The 15,259-nt window shown below is 38.6% G+C and overlaps 1 protein-coding gene across 1 annotated transcript in view; it reads right to left on the reverse strand.

The window, feature by feature from the left end:
- SPATA48 (spermatogenesis associated 48) overlaps positions 1–12,515 on the reverse strand; it is a 23,301-nt gene extending 10,786 nt beyond the window's left edge. Inside the window, 5 exon segments of the mRNA XM_027682834.1 lie at positions 5,663–5,770; positions 6,668–6,684; positions 9,424–9,494; positions 9,497–9,803; positions 12,093–12,515. Coding sequence (XP_027538635.1) covers positions 5,663–5,770; positions 6,668–6,684; positions 9,424–9,494; positions 9,497–9,803; positions 12,093–12,515 — 926 coding nt within the window.
- Positions 12,516–15,259: the final 2,744 nt, after the last annotated feature.

The following is a 15,259-nucleotide window of genomic DNA, read 5'->3' on the forward strand; positions in this document are numbered from 1 at the left end:
AGCACAACTCAGACATAACACTTGATTGATATGAACTGTTGCTGCACATGCTGGAATGTACTAAGTGTGCTACATTATTACTGCAACAAGTACAGCCAGCTCAGTAAAGATGCAAGTGAGCTCTAACCATACCAAGGAGAGGAATTATTTACGCCTAACATACCAGAGCCCTACCCATGAATACTACAGAGGAAATCCCCATCACCAGCGTGGGAGGCTTTTTTTCCATTGACCCTTAAAACACCTGCAGAACTAAAATACCACATAGAACATAACCTTGTTTCAGCAGCTGCTTGGAGAAGAGGTCAACAAAGAAAAAAAGCTGGTGGCTTGGAGTGGAGGGGAATTATACAAAATTATATATATATGTATATATATGTAAAGATTTTAAAGTAAAAAAGAACAGTAGATGATTATGTTGGAAATACATATGAGGCAGCAAAAGCACTTTCTCTACGATTTGAAAAATTATTAAGTTCAAAATACATTTCTGAATAAGAAAGAGAATTTTTCAAAGTAGTTGTTAGTAACAAACAATTAATTGGGTCATTACTTATTTTCACTTTTTAATAACACGGAACGTCTCAAAAGTGCCCAAAGGATTTATCAGTCAGTCTTCCTGGAAGTCACTGTAGCTGTGCTGCAAAGTTTCCTCCCCTGTATAACTTGCCCAAGGGAGATGAAAATACAGTGCTTCTCCAGAATTCGGACTGTTCTGCTCTTCCTTGATACACATTTGGGTTGGAGCAGCAGTTACATGCAGGAGATCAGATTGTGGTGTTTGTGGCCAGGTTTTCACAGGAGCTTAGTGATCAACGTGCACTCTTTCAGAATTCTGGTTTTCATGTGTGGTTGCTGAGCTATTTTTGAAAGCCTGTCTGGCTGCACGAAACATACTTGTTAGCACTCAGTTGCTTATCTACCTAGTATATGGTTAGTTATGTGACATACAAAACCAAATGCAGTATTCATCTTCCACAATTAAATAAATATTATAAGCAAATACTTAATAATCAAACCAGTAAGAAACAAAAATAACCAAGGAAAACAGACACAATCAATTCAGAGTTTAAAATCTTGTAAAAGAAATCACAGAGGTTGCAGTTTTGCAAAATATATGAACAGATACTCAATCCTGTCTGTTCAGGAAATCATGCTAAGCAGATACCTTCAACTCACTGATTCCAATGAAATTTACACTTCATGAGTTTGAAAGAAAAGAAAGAGGGAGGTTAAAGTTGGCAGAGAAGTAGAGAAAGTAGGAAAAAAAAAACAAGAAAAAGAAAACACGCACAAAAAAAATTGGTACATTTCAAAATACAGCAAAAGACATTTGAGCCACTGGACAATTGTTCAGTAAATGTAAAAAAAGCAACATATGATGAAAACACAAAAAAGCATCAATGCATTCAGTTTGGCACCTTGCTATTTAGCGGCATAAAATGATGATATTCAAGCCTGCAACACCTGTGCTCTGAAAATGTAGTCCATTCAGTGAAAACTCTGTAAAATGAGATTGTACCCTTAAAAGTCTAAAAGTGTAATCTCAAAAGTGTAAAAGTGATTACACTCTTTCCAATGAGATTGTAAGTTTTAGAAAAGATTTTTGGAGATCTGTTGGTGAAAAAGGACTGCATCAGAAAGAGATTTTCAGAGTGCTCTTTCACAACAACTTCCTAATTTTTTGACTGCATCTTTACAAAAACCCTGATTTCTATGTTACCCTTGGCAAAGAAAGGACAGAAGATTCCAGCTTTTAGGCATACATTGCAACATAACCAAGGATGAAAGAGAGGAACATGTTAATTTTAAAACAAATTCAAGAATGCATATACAAAACATGGATATTAAGAAAGATGCTACATTCCAGGGCTGGAACAGACTTCAAGAGATTATGTCACTGATGCCTTTCCCCTAAGACAGGTTTTAATGTAAGCCTGGAAAAGAATGAGAAGAACTGAATTATGATCCAGGATTTTCGGTCAAGTGCAAAGATGAAGCATCTGACCTGAAAAGCCACAGCTCACTTAGGGAAATTCCCACTGATCATCCTAGACTGCTACCAGTTCACAAACATAATTATGATTACTAAGTTCAGATTCATAAATTAAGCACTTCTAGATGAATCACAACACCTATGACATGGCTTTTTATGCATGCTGAATGCTCCCACAGCTATTCCATGTCTAAACCACTGAGAACAACTTGATAAAACATAACTAAAATTCCCAAGTCTTCACTTATGTCTCAGCCTAACTTTTAAGAACTATGGTCATCATTTTGTGCTAATTAATATTATTTAAAACCAAGTTTCAGCAAAGCACCATTTTAAAAGCTTCAAGATTGGAGTTCAGTTAAAAAACAGCAGAGACTTGGGCTCAAGTTATATGAATTCTCATTCCTAACTGTGCTACAGATTCCGAATGGGATTTTGTAAACCACTTTATCACACTGCACCTGGATTTCCATCTGTAAAGCTTCCAAATTGCACAGTAAAGGACTTCAGATTATTATGTAGAGTGCTGGATATATGCACAGCAGCTCTTCACATTATTGTGAAGATCTTATATTAGGTGCTTTTAGGCTGATCTACAGCACAAGTCAAGACTTTTATCTTTTTTCTAATTCCTTAAGAAAAAAGAAGAAAAACAGAAGATGGTTTCCTGTTCTGCCAAAAGGAAGAGAGGGTGGGTGCAAGGCTAACATACAAAACATGCCCAGGTTCACCACTCTTCCTGTTTGTCTCTGCAGTTACATGACAGATGACTCTTAGCTACTTGCAGCTTTGCTAATAATTTGAATCTTGGCAACCACTTTCTTGCATGGTCTGGGGAAGAATAGTGTCTCACTCCAGAGTAATGCCTGAGCACCAATACTGCTGCCTGAGGGCTACAGGCAGGAAGTGCAGCTGCTGGTCCATGAGAGTGAAAGTGACTTATCTACAAAGAGATTTTTATACTTTACATTTACAAACCATATTTAGGCTTCTAAATTCAAAGCATAAACCTAACTTTAGAAGGATTTTGGCGGGAGTTTAGCAGCCTTATATCTTTTCACCTCCTTCCAGAACTACTGACAAACACACAAAGTGGGAAAAACAAATTATAGGCAACAGTTTTATGCCTTCTGATTTTCTTCTTTCTTTTGCTGAGAATCATAGCAACCTTGATGTCTGAAAGTCATAGACAGAGAATAAATATGAAACACTTGATCGAATTTTCCAGGTGGAATTGAGTTTTTCACAGCTTTGACATGTTAGAATCTTTTAACTCTCAGAGATCTTGCTGGTTGCCAGAAATCAATGAAACCTACAGCCTCATTCACTAAAAACCAGAAAAATAAGATGCAGCATACCAGAGAAGGTAATACAGAACTAGTTGCTTGAATCCACCACAGTACCATATGCTGCAAATAGTTCCAGACAGGATGTCTGCCTGCAGCAGTGTGTGCACATCAGCTTCTTTTCCTCAAAGCTCCACAGCAAGAGCAATACAATGTAGCAGAAGTAAGGGTTAGCAGCTCTGCAATTTCATTACAACTCAGACCTCTGTTCAGCACTATGTTGTATTCTCTATGTGCTGTACTTTTAAAGCACATTCATTTCTGCGTAATCATTTTATACTATTTCATGTTTTAATTCAAGCAGAAAAATTAGATGCGGGCTATGAGAAACCAGATGACTTGTGCAGAAGGTGAAATAAAATGATTGGAATGCGGCATTATGTCATAAAAGCCTGGCATTAATAGGCTTGGCTGCAGTAATATGGGTCAAATTTGACCACCTTACAATGCTTAGCGCCTTACTTTGCCTGTGAACCTACTGCTGTAATGAGTAAGGCTGTCTGAAGAATGATGGACTGTTTACCACATGTGTGACAGCATTTATGGATACACATTCACCTTGAATGCCACGTAAGAAACATAAATGAACAGACTTAAGGCAAAGTTCAGAAATTCTAGCTACTTACAAGGCAGCTCACAACAACAAGAAATGTTTAGCACATACTCTAACATAAGCAAATAAGATCCAGCACTGCATCTTCACAACAGAGAGGACAATATTTTTACAGCTTCCATCCCTCTGCTTTCCAAGTGAAATAACCCTTCTGTAGTTTCCTCACAACAGTGAATTGTGCAAGACCACTGCAAGGACACACAGGAGAGACTGATGCAAAGAAAAATTCTGATTAGGTAAACAGAAAGTCTCTTTCCTCTTTTGTTTTATTGTTTTTAGTTCTTACCATTAAGCTGTTACCTTTTTCATTTTACTTACTCAAAAGTTTGCAAATTAATGCTTAATATCAGCTCAAGCTACTAAAGACAGGTTTGGGAAAGGTTTAAAGTGAAAACCTTCAAATTTCGAAGTTCATCATCTAGCTAAATGTATGGTGTTCCTAACAGCATTCAGGGAGCTTTTGCACACTCAAAGGCCATCTAGTGACTAAAGTTAAAAGTCATACACTTTTAACATGGGAATATTCAAGTCATACTACCCATCAAACAATGGCACAGGTATTTCTACACAACAGACCTGTTCATTAAGACTAAAGAACAGAAAGCATCCAAAGTATGAAAGTTTGAAAATAAACATAATTTTTTTAGAAGTAAGGACTCTATTCAAAATGTATCAGAAGAAATTCGTGGTGGATACTACATTCAAAACCTTCTCTTCCATGTCCTACTCAGCTGAACCTTGAATGTAACACAAATCTACTTCCAGCTGCTGGGCATTTACAGGAATGTCTGTGTTAGGTACTCTCAGCATCATTACGAATCACGAATGTGTTTTGAGGTATGATCCAGCAGATGTGCTGAACCTTCTCAGCTCAGAAAAATGGAAAAGAGCCTGCTGAGTTCCTAAAACTTGGTTGTGCAATTAGTCTAGCAAGATTAACAGCAGGAGAGATACTCTGATTTCCATCCCAGCCTAGGTCAGAGCCTGCTGATCGTGAAGAGTGCGTTATACCATGACAGTATATTGCACTGGTGTTACCACAGGCAGCTTTTACTTCCCAGGATGGGCACACCTGGGGTAGCTTTTGGTCTGATGATCTGTTAATGTCAACTCCTTATGACCATTTTGTACAAGATGGATGGCAGAGTCACCCGGGCCACAGAGCAATTCCTGGATGACAAAAAAACACCAAATCAACATTTCTGGTTGAAAAGCATGATGTGTGGTCTTAGGAGCATAATTTCCCTGAAGCTATAACATTAATGTGATACAATAAAGAATCAGGCCTTAATGTTCTATGACAAATTCATACTTAATCAAAACAGGTTGCATTTCAGCTTACCGTGAGACAAGTAGATGGATAAAATCTGTTATACTGTCATCTCAGTAGACATCTCTCTGGTCATTTTGTATCAGCTTCCTTGAGTATTTTTATATATCTGTGTTGGATGGTCCTTTAGACTTTTACAGACCTAAACTGACCACTTGAGGGAGTTACCACTCTAGGCCATTTACTATTGACTCAATTATTAAAAAGGATTCTCAAAGTTCACCCCCGAATCAAGTTATTAAAAAGAATAAAGAACGTTACCCCAAATTTTTCCATTCCTTTCATCAAGATCAGATTTTTAACTGTTTTTCCCCCCTTCTCCAAGTAGCAAGAACTCAAGAGGCAGTATCAAAATCATGCTGATAAACAAAACATGCTGTGCAGTACTTGTGTAGCGAGACTTTGAAGTTTGCACATGGTTAAGTGGGATTAAGTCTACACTGGCATTGTCAATGTCTTCAAAATATACTGCACCAGCACAGCCGCTGTTCGGATAGAAGTGAAACCAAAAATATGTACATTATTCATAAGACAGCTGGTGGAGGCAGCTGAACAATATACTGCATGCTCCAAAATTCTAATTATTTATTAAAATGGTCCACAAGAAAAAAAACCACAGAGGTGAACTGCCCAGTGTGCTTGGCATGTCCCAAGATGAAAACAAGCATCTGCTGAACTTGCAGCACACAATAAATGACAGCTCTAGTACATATGTGAAGGCAAAAAATGGAAATAAGATAGAAATGTGTCATCTCTCTCCTTTTGGCTATGCTCATAATCAGATTGGGATATTCTTACAAAGAGGAGATAATAGATTCTGATTTCTAGTTTACTGGTAAAAGGCTGGAGACACCCACAAGCCAAGGAAACATCTACAACTCGTTTCAGAAAAAGAGAGAGGGACTGCTTGGGGTAATAAAATATGTAGAAAGTAGAAACAATCCAGGGACTTTGTACATATACAAAGGAATATGACAGGTTCAAGAGCTTCAGCTTACACTGTTAAAGACAAAATAGATCAATCACTTTTTTCTCACCAGACAGAACATTCTGATAGAATATTTATGTGGTCCTAAAAGACAGGTGGTTACAAGTCAAGGTTTTGCTCTTGGAATGATGCAGTGCTCATGTGAATTTGGTAAAATACTGTGGTAAATAATTAGGTTGGCATGTATGCTAAATGAACCAGTTCATCAGGGAGAATCTCGCCTTTTAATCTCCTCAGATACTGGAACTTCAGTAAATTTCGTAAGCATGTTTTCTTTATAAATGAACTGCTTCTCTTACTGTAATACTTCTCTCATTCAGTTCTTGAGAACACAGGGCAACTTAACATCAGGTCTGAATTTCTCTCTTGGTCTCTCCCTGCAAGCGACTCTCACCGTCCATGTCTACATTCCTTTGAAAGAGTAACATTCAAGAAAACATGATAGCATTTTCTATCTACCTATAGCATTTTTCTTCCACCCTGCAGAGGTACCTGTCTCTCCTGTCTCTCCCATTGTATGCCTGACTGTGCCCAGTAACACACATGTGCACTGGGTTTGCCTGAGCAACTCAGCTGTCTCATGGCCTGGACAGACAGATGTGTTAGCTTCCAGCAGGGGCAAGAAGTCATCTCTGCTCCTTATCAGACTTGTCAAACAACCTGGTTCATTCTGCCATCCCCATGCCCACCTCTGTGTTAAGCCCTACAAATAGAATAAAACATGCAAATTGGATATGGGGGCTTTGTCACCAGGTTCCCAGCTACAAATATACCTGCATGGTCAAATTCTGAGGTCCTCTCAAACACTGCAAAGAAAACTTGAGACCACAGAGAAAAGGGTAGAAAATTCTGTTGTCATATGAGTGAGAGAAGGGGACTCTACAGGCAAACACTGTCAAGACCTTGTCTTCCAGCATTGAGCACCTTCCCTATACTGACTCAAAACACATGAAGGATAGTTCTTCGGCTGTCTCTTTCTCTGGCAGGCTTTGATTCTCCAGTCTTAGAACAACCTTCATTGTCAGTTTCTTGCATTTGCTTTGCTGTTACAGAGCTTCCCTGAGTTTGCTTTGCTCAGCAGGTGCAAGAGCCTGCTAGGGAAGTTCAAAGTTGTTGACTGCCAAAGCCATAGCACTACATCTTCTCACAACAGAGAAGCTCCTGTCTGCTGCAGATGTTTTATAAACCGCAGCTCATCCGTATCAAAGACTGCTTCTGTCTCCATTTTTTACATTCATCCCAGACACAGTGGAGAAAGTGACTGTAGAATTTGCTTGCAAAGTGCCTGACTGATCTCTCTTTCAGCACAACTTCCCCAAACAACTTAGCTGTGGAATGTCTTGGGACTCACATCTAGAAAGATTAGCAACTTACATCACACAAAGTGCCTGCAGGTTGGTAGTTGGGCCCTGAATTATATAGCTAAAATCTGGAATTCATTTATGCAGTCTTATTAAAAATAGTAGCTAAAAAATAATCTACCTTTTATATCTATATTTACTCATTTGTAGTTAATATCTCAGCATCACAGGAAAACTAGTAAATGCATACTGTGTTTGGAAGAACACTTACACAACTTTCCTTAAGAAATTTATACTGGACCATGCCTGTTTCAAGGTTAATCCAAGGGTTAAATTTGATTTTTTCTGACAGCTTCAGTGGAGTAGGCATTTCACTCTAATAGTGAACTTTACCCAAAAAAAAAAAGTCACCAGAAAGCCAACAGACAGTTTCTATCTGCTTTCTGGAACTACTCTCCATTTCAGACCACTTTCTTGACTGTAACCTGGATTACTGACTTGATGACATTCAGTTTCAGATTTTGTCAGTGTTCATTTCAGATGTGTCCCTATCTGACACAGTATATCTCTGTCTCTATCTGCTTTTATCTGCATTGCAATACTTAATGGTCAGATAGAACTGCATATCTCAAATATTCTTTCCCCTTCACTTTTGCAGAAAAAAACAGCTGAACAGTTCTGACTGATGTCTGAGGTCTAATTTCGTATGTTAATGAAGAATACAGTAACTGAGAAATAAGAGTAAAAATTACATGGGATGGGCAAGAAAAAAAAAAGGAAAATCATGTAGTCTATTTTTTATCCTTTGTGGTTTCTTACGTTCTTTAGGCTTCTGTTATATGACTACAGTAAACATAATGAGATTTAAAATGCAAAGTTTGAAGACAGAAACAAGGAACCAAAACCACTGTCTGAATTTATGACACTTAGAGATTTTAGCATCTCTAACTGTGCAGTAAGTAACTGCACTACTGCATAATAAAATGGAACAAGGAGCTTATTTACATTTCTTTGCCATGTTCTATGAAATGTCTCCCCTCATCTATGAACATGTAGCATGAGACACCATAAAATTTTGTTCTAGCTGTAATGAGCATCTCTCTACGAAAATCACTGAAATTGACTTCAATCATATTGCTTATTGCTGATTATGTCTATCTTTAGAAGCCCTAGGCAGATATTTCTGCTTTCCACAATTTTTATAAGACAATTCTGAAACCATCAACCCAATTTTGCTTCATGTTATAAGTGGTAAATTTCCATTTTGATGCTGTAATCAATATGAAATGATCAGACTCAACTTTATGTGTAAGACATTGATATAAAATAAGAGAGTAATATGTACTTTGACTAACATGTGATGCCAGTCCTGAAGAACTTCTGTTCTCTGATCAGCTAGGCACTGAAATAGGTCTTTAAATGTGCTGCACCGCAACTTGTCAGGAAATACAAAAAGACACAGAAATATCCAGGGGATTTCCCAACTCTGGATTGACTTATTATTTTGGTTTGTAGTAAAGTAGGTGCTCGTTAGAACTATGGTATGTAGCTTCACAATTTACATAAATAGATTTTTAAAAAACATTAATTACCTTCGAAGATTTTTTTCTTTTTTAGCATTCGAATTCCCATTAGAATTTGCTGGCTAGTACCTCTTTGCTACAGCAGGGACAATGAAACATACAAACACTACTGCAGTTTTTATATCCAGTTCAAATATCGAGGGCAAATATGTTTTTTAAGCTTGTTCCTTTAGGACCCTGGGGAATGGAGTTCAGAAACTCATTTATTTGTTAAGCATCACCAATTTCTTTGGTGTTTAAGTAATAAAAATAGTAATTTGCTTTACCTCTGAATCATGCCCTGACTCCCACTGTCTGTTCTGGCTGGTTTCCTCCTGGAGGCCTCCTATGGGGACCACTGGTGAGGTTTCATATAACTGTAGTCTACCAGGGATTCAATAGCTCTTCCAACACTGGGCTGCTGTTCAGCATCTGCTACTGGACTCACAGAACCTGAGCAGGGATCTATTAAAGGCATAACATCCTGGTGTGGGAATAAAGGGTAATTCACCCCTACGGGAGGGGTGAGTAGATAAAATTTAAGGAAAGAATTACTGTTTTTCTCTTCAAAGCTGGAAAAGCCATGATTGCTCTCAAGACCCCTCACAACAGGCATGTACATCTTCTTTAACACTCTTGGATACTGTTGGTGATCATCTTGTAAACTCTTTCAACTGGTAAGGCAGACTTTTCAAAGGCACTTTCAATGGCCTTTCAGGTCCATCAGAAAATAGTCATTCTCTCCTATCATCCTTATGTGGCAGTAAACTTAAAAGATGCAACTTGCCCCTGTTTCTTCAAGTTTCTGAAGTTCCAGCTAACAAATCACTGTAAAACTAGAGGTCATTCTCCAGAATATCAGTGCATAGAAAAGCATGGCAGTCGTTTAAGTACTGAATTCTTTCCTGAAAAGAGATTTATCAAGTATGGTACAAAAAGAACAGAGCCATTGAACGCGCACAATTTTTCTGTTTCTTGGTAATGATGGAAAAAACCTTACAATGAAATGTCTCCTGGTGTGAAACGTGGTTCACGAGTACCACTGTAACCCAGTCCTTCAAGGGACATACATAGCAAATTGCAATGGCACTAGATGTTACTGACTCATTTAGTAGAGACAAAATGAAGAAGTTTTCAGTCTCACTGACAATTATATGGTGTTTTCATTGAAGAATTTTAAAATAAACTATTCTGTTGCTATAGAAATCACAAACATTAATTAAATTGAAACACAGATTTAGCACAAAAAATTTATCAAACACAACCACAGAGAAATGCAAATCCAGAAAACTTACAATTATTATTTAGAATAAGTAAAACACATTAACATCAGAGTTTTCCATGCAGCTCAGTTATCTCCAGAGCTTTGCCAGTTGTTCTATCAGGTTGACAAATCCATTAATGTCTCAGCTCAGAATAAGCAGCACTCATTTCCTGATTCCAAGGTTGATAGTATGTATCTAGAACTCTAAACAAAAGCAGTCTTATTTATAGAGGTCCTCTCCGAATGAGTTCAGTACCAACTGCAAAGGTCTGGCTCTTCAGAAAAATCAAACTATGTTTATTTGGACAGCTTAATTCAGATTATGGGGGCCTTTATTTTATGGCCTTGTCAGGAGAAATTGGGGCAGAGAATCTGATAACTCCCTCATTTATTTTAGTCTCACACAGATGTAACTTCTCTGAAATCCTAACTTGCTTCTGATTAACACAAAATTAGAAATGAGCCTAAAATTTATTACAGTACGGGTTTATAGCAATAAAAAGATGTGTTCTGTGATGCAGAATCATGGTGGGGGGTTTTTTTGAGTAGTTTGCTGATGGAGCAGAATAAAGAAATAAATAAACACACCTTCCTTCTTTATCAAGGTTGATTTCATATCTAGATCACAAGAATTAAAATGTGTAAAAAATGACAGCTGAGGATATTTTATATGCCGTATGGGGAGTGTAAGGCTAAGACAACACTCTGAAGACACAGAACTCTGTCTGATACATCCTGCTTTCTATCACAGTTGTACATTTACCTGAGTGAAATGAAACTTCCAAAATTTGACTTCTGTCAGTAACAAGCCTTTAAAATGCCATACTGGTGTCTATATTTACTGACACTCTGTAATCTCCATACCAAATATAATCAGTTTTACACTAGAAATTACATTCAGTGTTGCAGATTGACTTTTTCCTCCATACCTTCTTACCTCCTCCTGGAAAGCTTTAGAAAGAGATGACAGGAGAGGTAAAGACATGGGAACCAGGTAAAGCATAGGATGGAAGACATTGCAAGGATGACTCATTTTTTGTTGCATTCATTTTGTAGAGTGAAATGCAATTTAAACTTTACGTTAGATTTTGTTTACAGGGATTCTGTCCAGTTTATCCTGGGAAGTAAATTTGCCGAGGAAGGCTGAATTATTTCTGCTGTAAGATCTGAAGTGATCTGTGCTTTTAAAGAAGCACATGGATGAATTTGTCACGTGTCCAAGCTAATCCTCTTTGCTAGATGTCTGTCTTTAGGATGTCTGTTTTAGGATTCCTGTGGAGCAGTCTTTTTTGCTTCTTTGACAAGAAACAGCTAGTTTCCGTCTCTGGCACAGTAACAACATACTGAATCTTTCAATAAAGTGACATTTTCCTGTCAGACTTTATTTGCTTCCCAGAAAACTCCTCGTGTCTTCCCCCCCCTTCAAAAAATCCCTTCTCTACACTACTACACATTAAATACTCGTATGCCACAGGAACATGCAAGTGTCCTGGGATTCCAGACACTTCGATTGCTCTCTTGCAGCACCGCAATGTAGATGGAGCAGCAGAGCTGTAGGTGCTCATGACAGTGACTGGATCAGCGAAGTTCTTTGGTTTTGCAGTGGAAACTTCCTTGGTTGCTTTTTTTCAGGAACAACTGCCAGGAGTACGAGGCCAGTTCCCTATGTCTCTGGCCGGGTGCACTCCGCACTGCCGCAGGCCTGGCTGTTTCAAAGGAGCTGCCCCTGGAGCGGCGATGGATTGGGATTAAGTAACTGGTCTCAGCGGCGGGATGATTTTGGATGGCGCTGCGGCGACAGCAGCAGCAGATGTTTCCCTGGGGTTTGAGGATGTGAAAGCCTCCCCTCCCCTGCCTTCCCTTCCCCGCTTTCGCCAGAAATGCAGAGCTTGGCACTGCGGCTTGGAAAGCCCCGCCGCCGCCTTCCCCGCTGCAGATCCACGGCCGGGAACGATGCGCCCTGAAGGGCCTGGCGGGGCACGGGGCCTCCTCCCTTTCCTCGGGCTGCTCCTCCTCCTCCTGTATCACCTCCTCCTTCTGCCGCCCATCTTGCCCAGACAACCAATCCAGGTACCATCCTGGGTGACGCGGCGCCGGGCCGGGGGTTCGAACCATAGGCCGCCCCTTCCCGGCTGAGTCCAACCATTAACCCGGCACTGCCGAGCCCGCCACTAACCCGTATCCCTTCAGTGCCGCATCTACACGTGTTTTCAACATTTCCAGGGATAGTGACTCCACTGTTTCCCTAACAGCCTGTTCCAATGCCTGACCAGCCTTTCAGTGAAGCCATTTTTCGTAATATCCAGTCTAAAGCTCCCCTGGTGCAGCTTGAGGCCATTTCCTCTGGTCCTGTCACTTGTTACTTGGGAGAACCCTCTTTGCAGCCTGGTAGTTTTAAGGTTGTGTTGCTGTCTGGGACGTGCTTTTTCATAATACAGGAGCTCTGCCCTTTAACATCCAGCTTTACCCCTGCGGGTTTAGTTTTACACCTGCCAGTGCTTTTCCCATCTACATTCACCATATTTACCAGTGGGATTAAACTTCCTTTCCACATATTTGGAGATTAATGCAGGAAAGCTAAAGAATTATCTAATTTGTCTAATTTGATCTTTGTTTTTTTTTTCTCCCCCACAAAAATGAGCAGTCAGTGCTGTGGGGAGGGGTTTTTCTCCTCCCTATGTATCAAAGAACCTGTGTGATGGGGTGGGGGTAACACCACAGGTGAGTTGAGTGGGTAGTGAGTAGCTGGTAATGCTGGTATCCAGCTGAAGCAGCTGCATCACTTGGTCAAAGGCTCTAAGGTACAGAAATAGTTATGTGTTAGGACTGTACATTTCTGGTGTTCTAGTGCTTATTTTGTACCCACTGTGTGTATACTTGCAGCTGTCAGCGGCCACCGATGGGGAAATTCCATCATACAGTCTCCTGAGATTGGGAAGGGCCTGAAACGACAGTCTCTGCTTTCTACTGAGGTTTTGAAATTTGAACATGGTTAGTTGCTTAGGTTTTCTGATAGTATTAAACTAGGTTATTTAATTTGTACATTAGTATGCATACGTGCCAGATTTTATTCTATGGCTTGGTTGTGACTGAGTTTCACCAACTCCTTTAGAAAGTCAAGGTCTTTTCCAGGAGCGAGATCAGAAGTGAAGTTCAAAGTTCTTCTACTCCCTGACAAAAAAGGGAAAACCATATGCAATACTTCAGTATATATTCCCTGAAATGTCATAATATTCTTCTGTATCTGATTTTAGTAGGCATAGTAGACATTGTCAGCTTCAGAAGAGACACTTCAATTTTATTGCACTTGGGTGTTATTAATATAATATTATTTCAAACTGATATAAAAAACATGATTTTTTTTTTTTTTTTAGTTTTTACTTACTAATGCGGACAGTTCTGGTGTATGTGTTTTTCCTTAAGTGAATAATTAAACTTTCTGAGGACAATGTTTCTTAAAATGTTTTAATTACATCTGAGTTTTCTTAGTCATCTTACTGAAAATATACAACCCTGTAAACTTAAGCATACAATATGATAAGCAAAAAAAGTCTCCTTTTTAACTTGTGAAATGCATTAGTGGTGTAATTGTCAGAAAGAAAATATGAAGGCCCACTTGAAATCATAATATAGTTCATATCTTGCAGGCTTTTTGTCAAAAAGGTTAAACTTAACTGAGACAGACTGAAGTTCAGTTTCTCCCATATGACTTCAATATGACTAGTAATAGAAATGGTAATATTTGTGCACACAACATTGGTAGGCAGCTTAAAAATGCCAGCTGTAATTAAAATACTTGGATATAGAAAACTGCTTGACTTTAGCATGATTGAACAAAAATAACTTAAGTAGAATCGTTATTTATATAATCCTCTGGTGCAGAAATCCCTTTACGAAAAACATAATTACTTTGAAAAAACTTTTAACAGTTACCATAACTTAAATATTTTCCTATCACTTTATAGAATTTTCATTTCTAAATAAATGGATTGGAATTATGCCAGCTGAACATTATAATAATACAGAATTTTATTAATTAATGAATTGATTGTTTAATTATTTAAGGCTCGTTTTAAACTGTTTCCTGCCAATGCAATTTTCTGACTGAGTTTTATTCTTTGATAAGTTATTGTGAAGATGATTGATTTTGCAATGTAATGCTCATTTTAAGGCTAAAAGATTCAGGATAAAATATTTTATGAAATTGTAGAATATACTTGATGAGAAAACTTTTCACAGGGTGAAATTTTTCTTTCAACTCAATGGGCATAAGAATGAATGTTAATTCAATAAGTACTAATCTGCCAGATTCCTCCTATGGGCAAGAAATGGGAAGAGAAGCCCTCTTTATCTGAGACTGTTGTAACTTTCTCCTCAGGGAGGAGCAGGAAGGGTTGTTTTTCTGTGCAGGTACAACCCACCTGCTATTGTCATCTTGAACTGAGACTCTTCCCACTCTATGCAGAACCTGAAATACATGAGCTCAATTTCTCTGTGTTTAAATAGAATCTGCACAGCTGCCCAAGTAGATTTTAAATGCATTGAACAGGATATCAGCATTTTACACTTAAATTTAACTCACTTTTTGGCCTGTTTCAGTGGCATAAATTGGTAGTAAAGCTGTTGAATTGAACTCAGTCTGATTTCAAAGTTGCCCAGTGAATCCTCAAGTAACAGATACTTTATATGGCAAATGTACTGTTTGGGGTACATTCCAGTCTTTAGGAATGGCTCTTCAGGCAGCTGGGAGGTTTGAACTACCCTGGACTTGGGGGTGAATTACTCCAAACTTCTGTGTGTCTGATGGGGATGTAAACTATTTTTCTTCATCTGTATTCTTCTGCAAAAGGAACTGTTGC

The sequence above is a fragment of the Neopelma chrysocephalum genome, unplaced genomic scaffold, assembly GCF_003984885.1.
Source record: "Neopelma chrysocephalum unplaced genomic scaffold, ASM398488v2 Primary Assembly neopelma1_22b, whole genome shotgun sequence".
Lineage (NCBI taxonomy): Eukaryota > Metazoa > Chordata > Aves > Passeriformes > Pipridae > Neopelma > Neopelma chrysocephalum.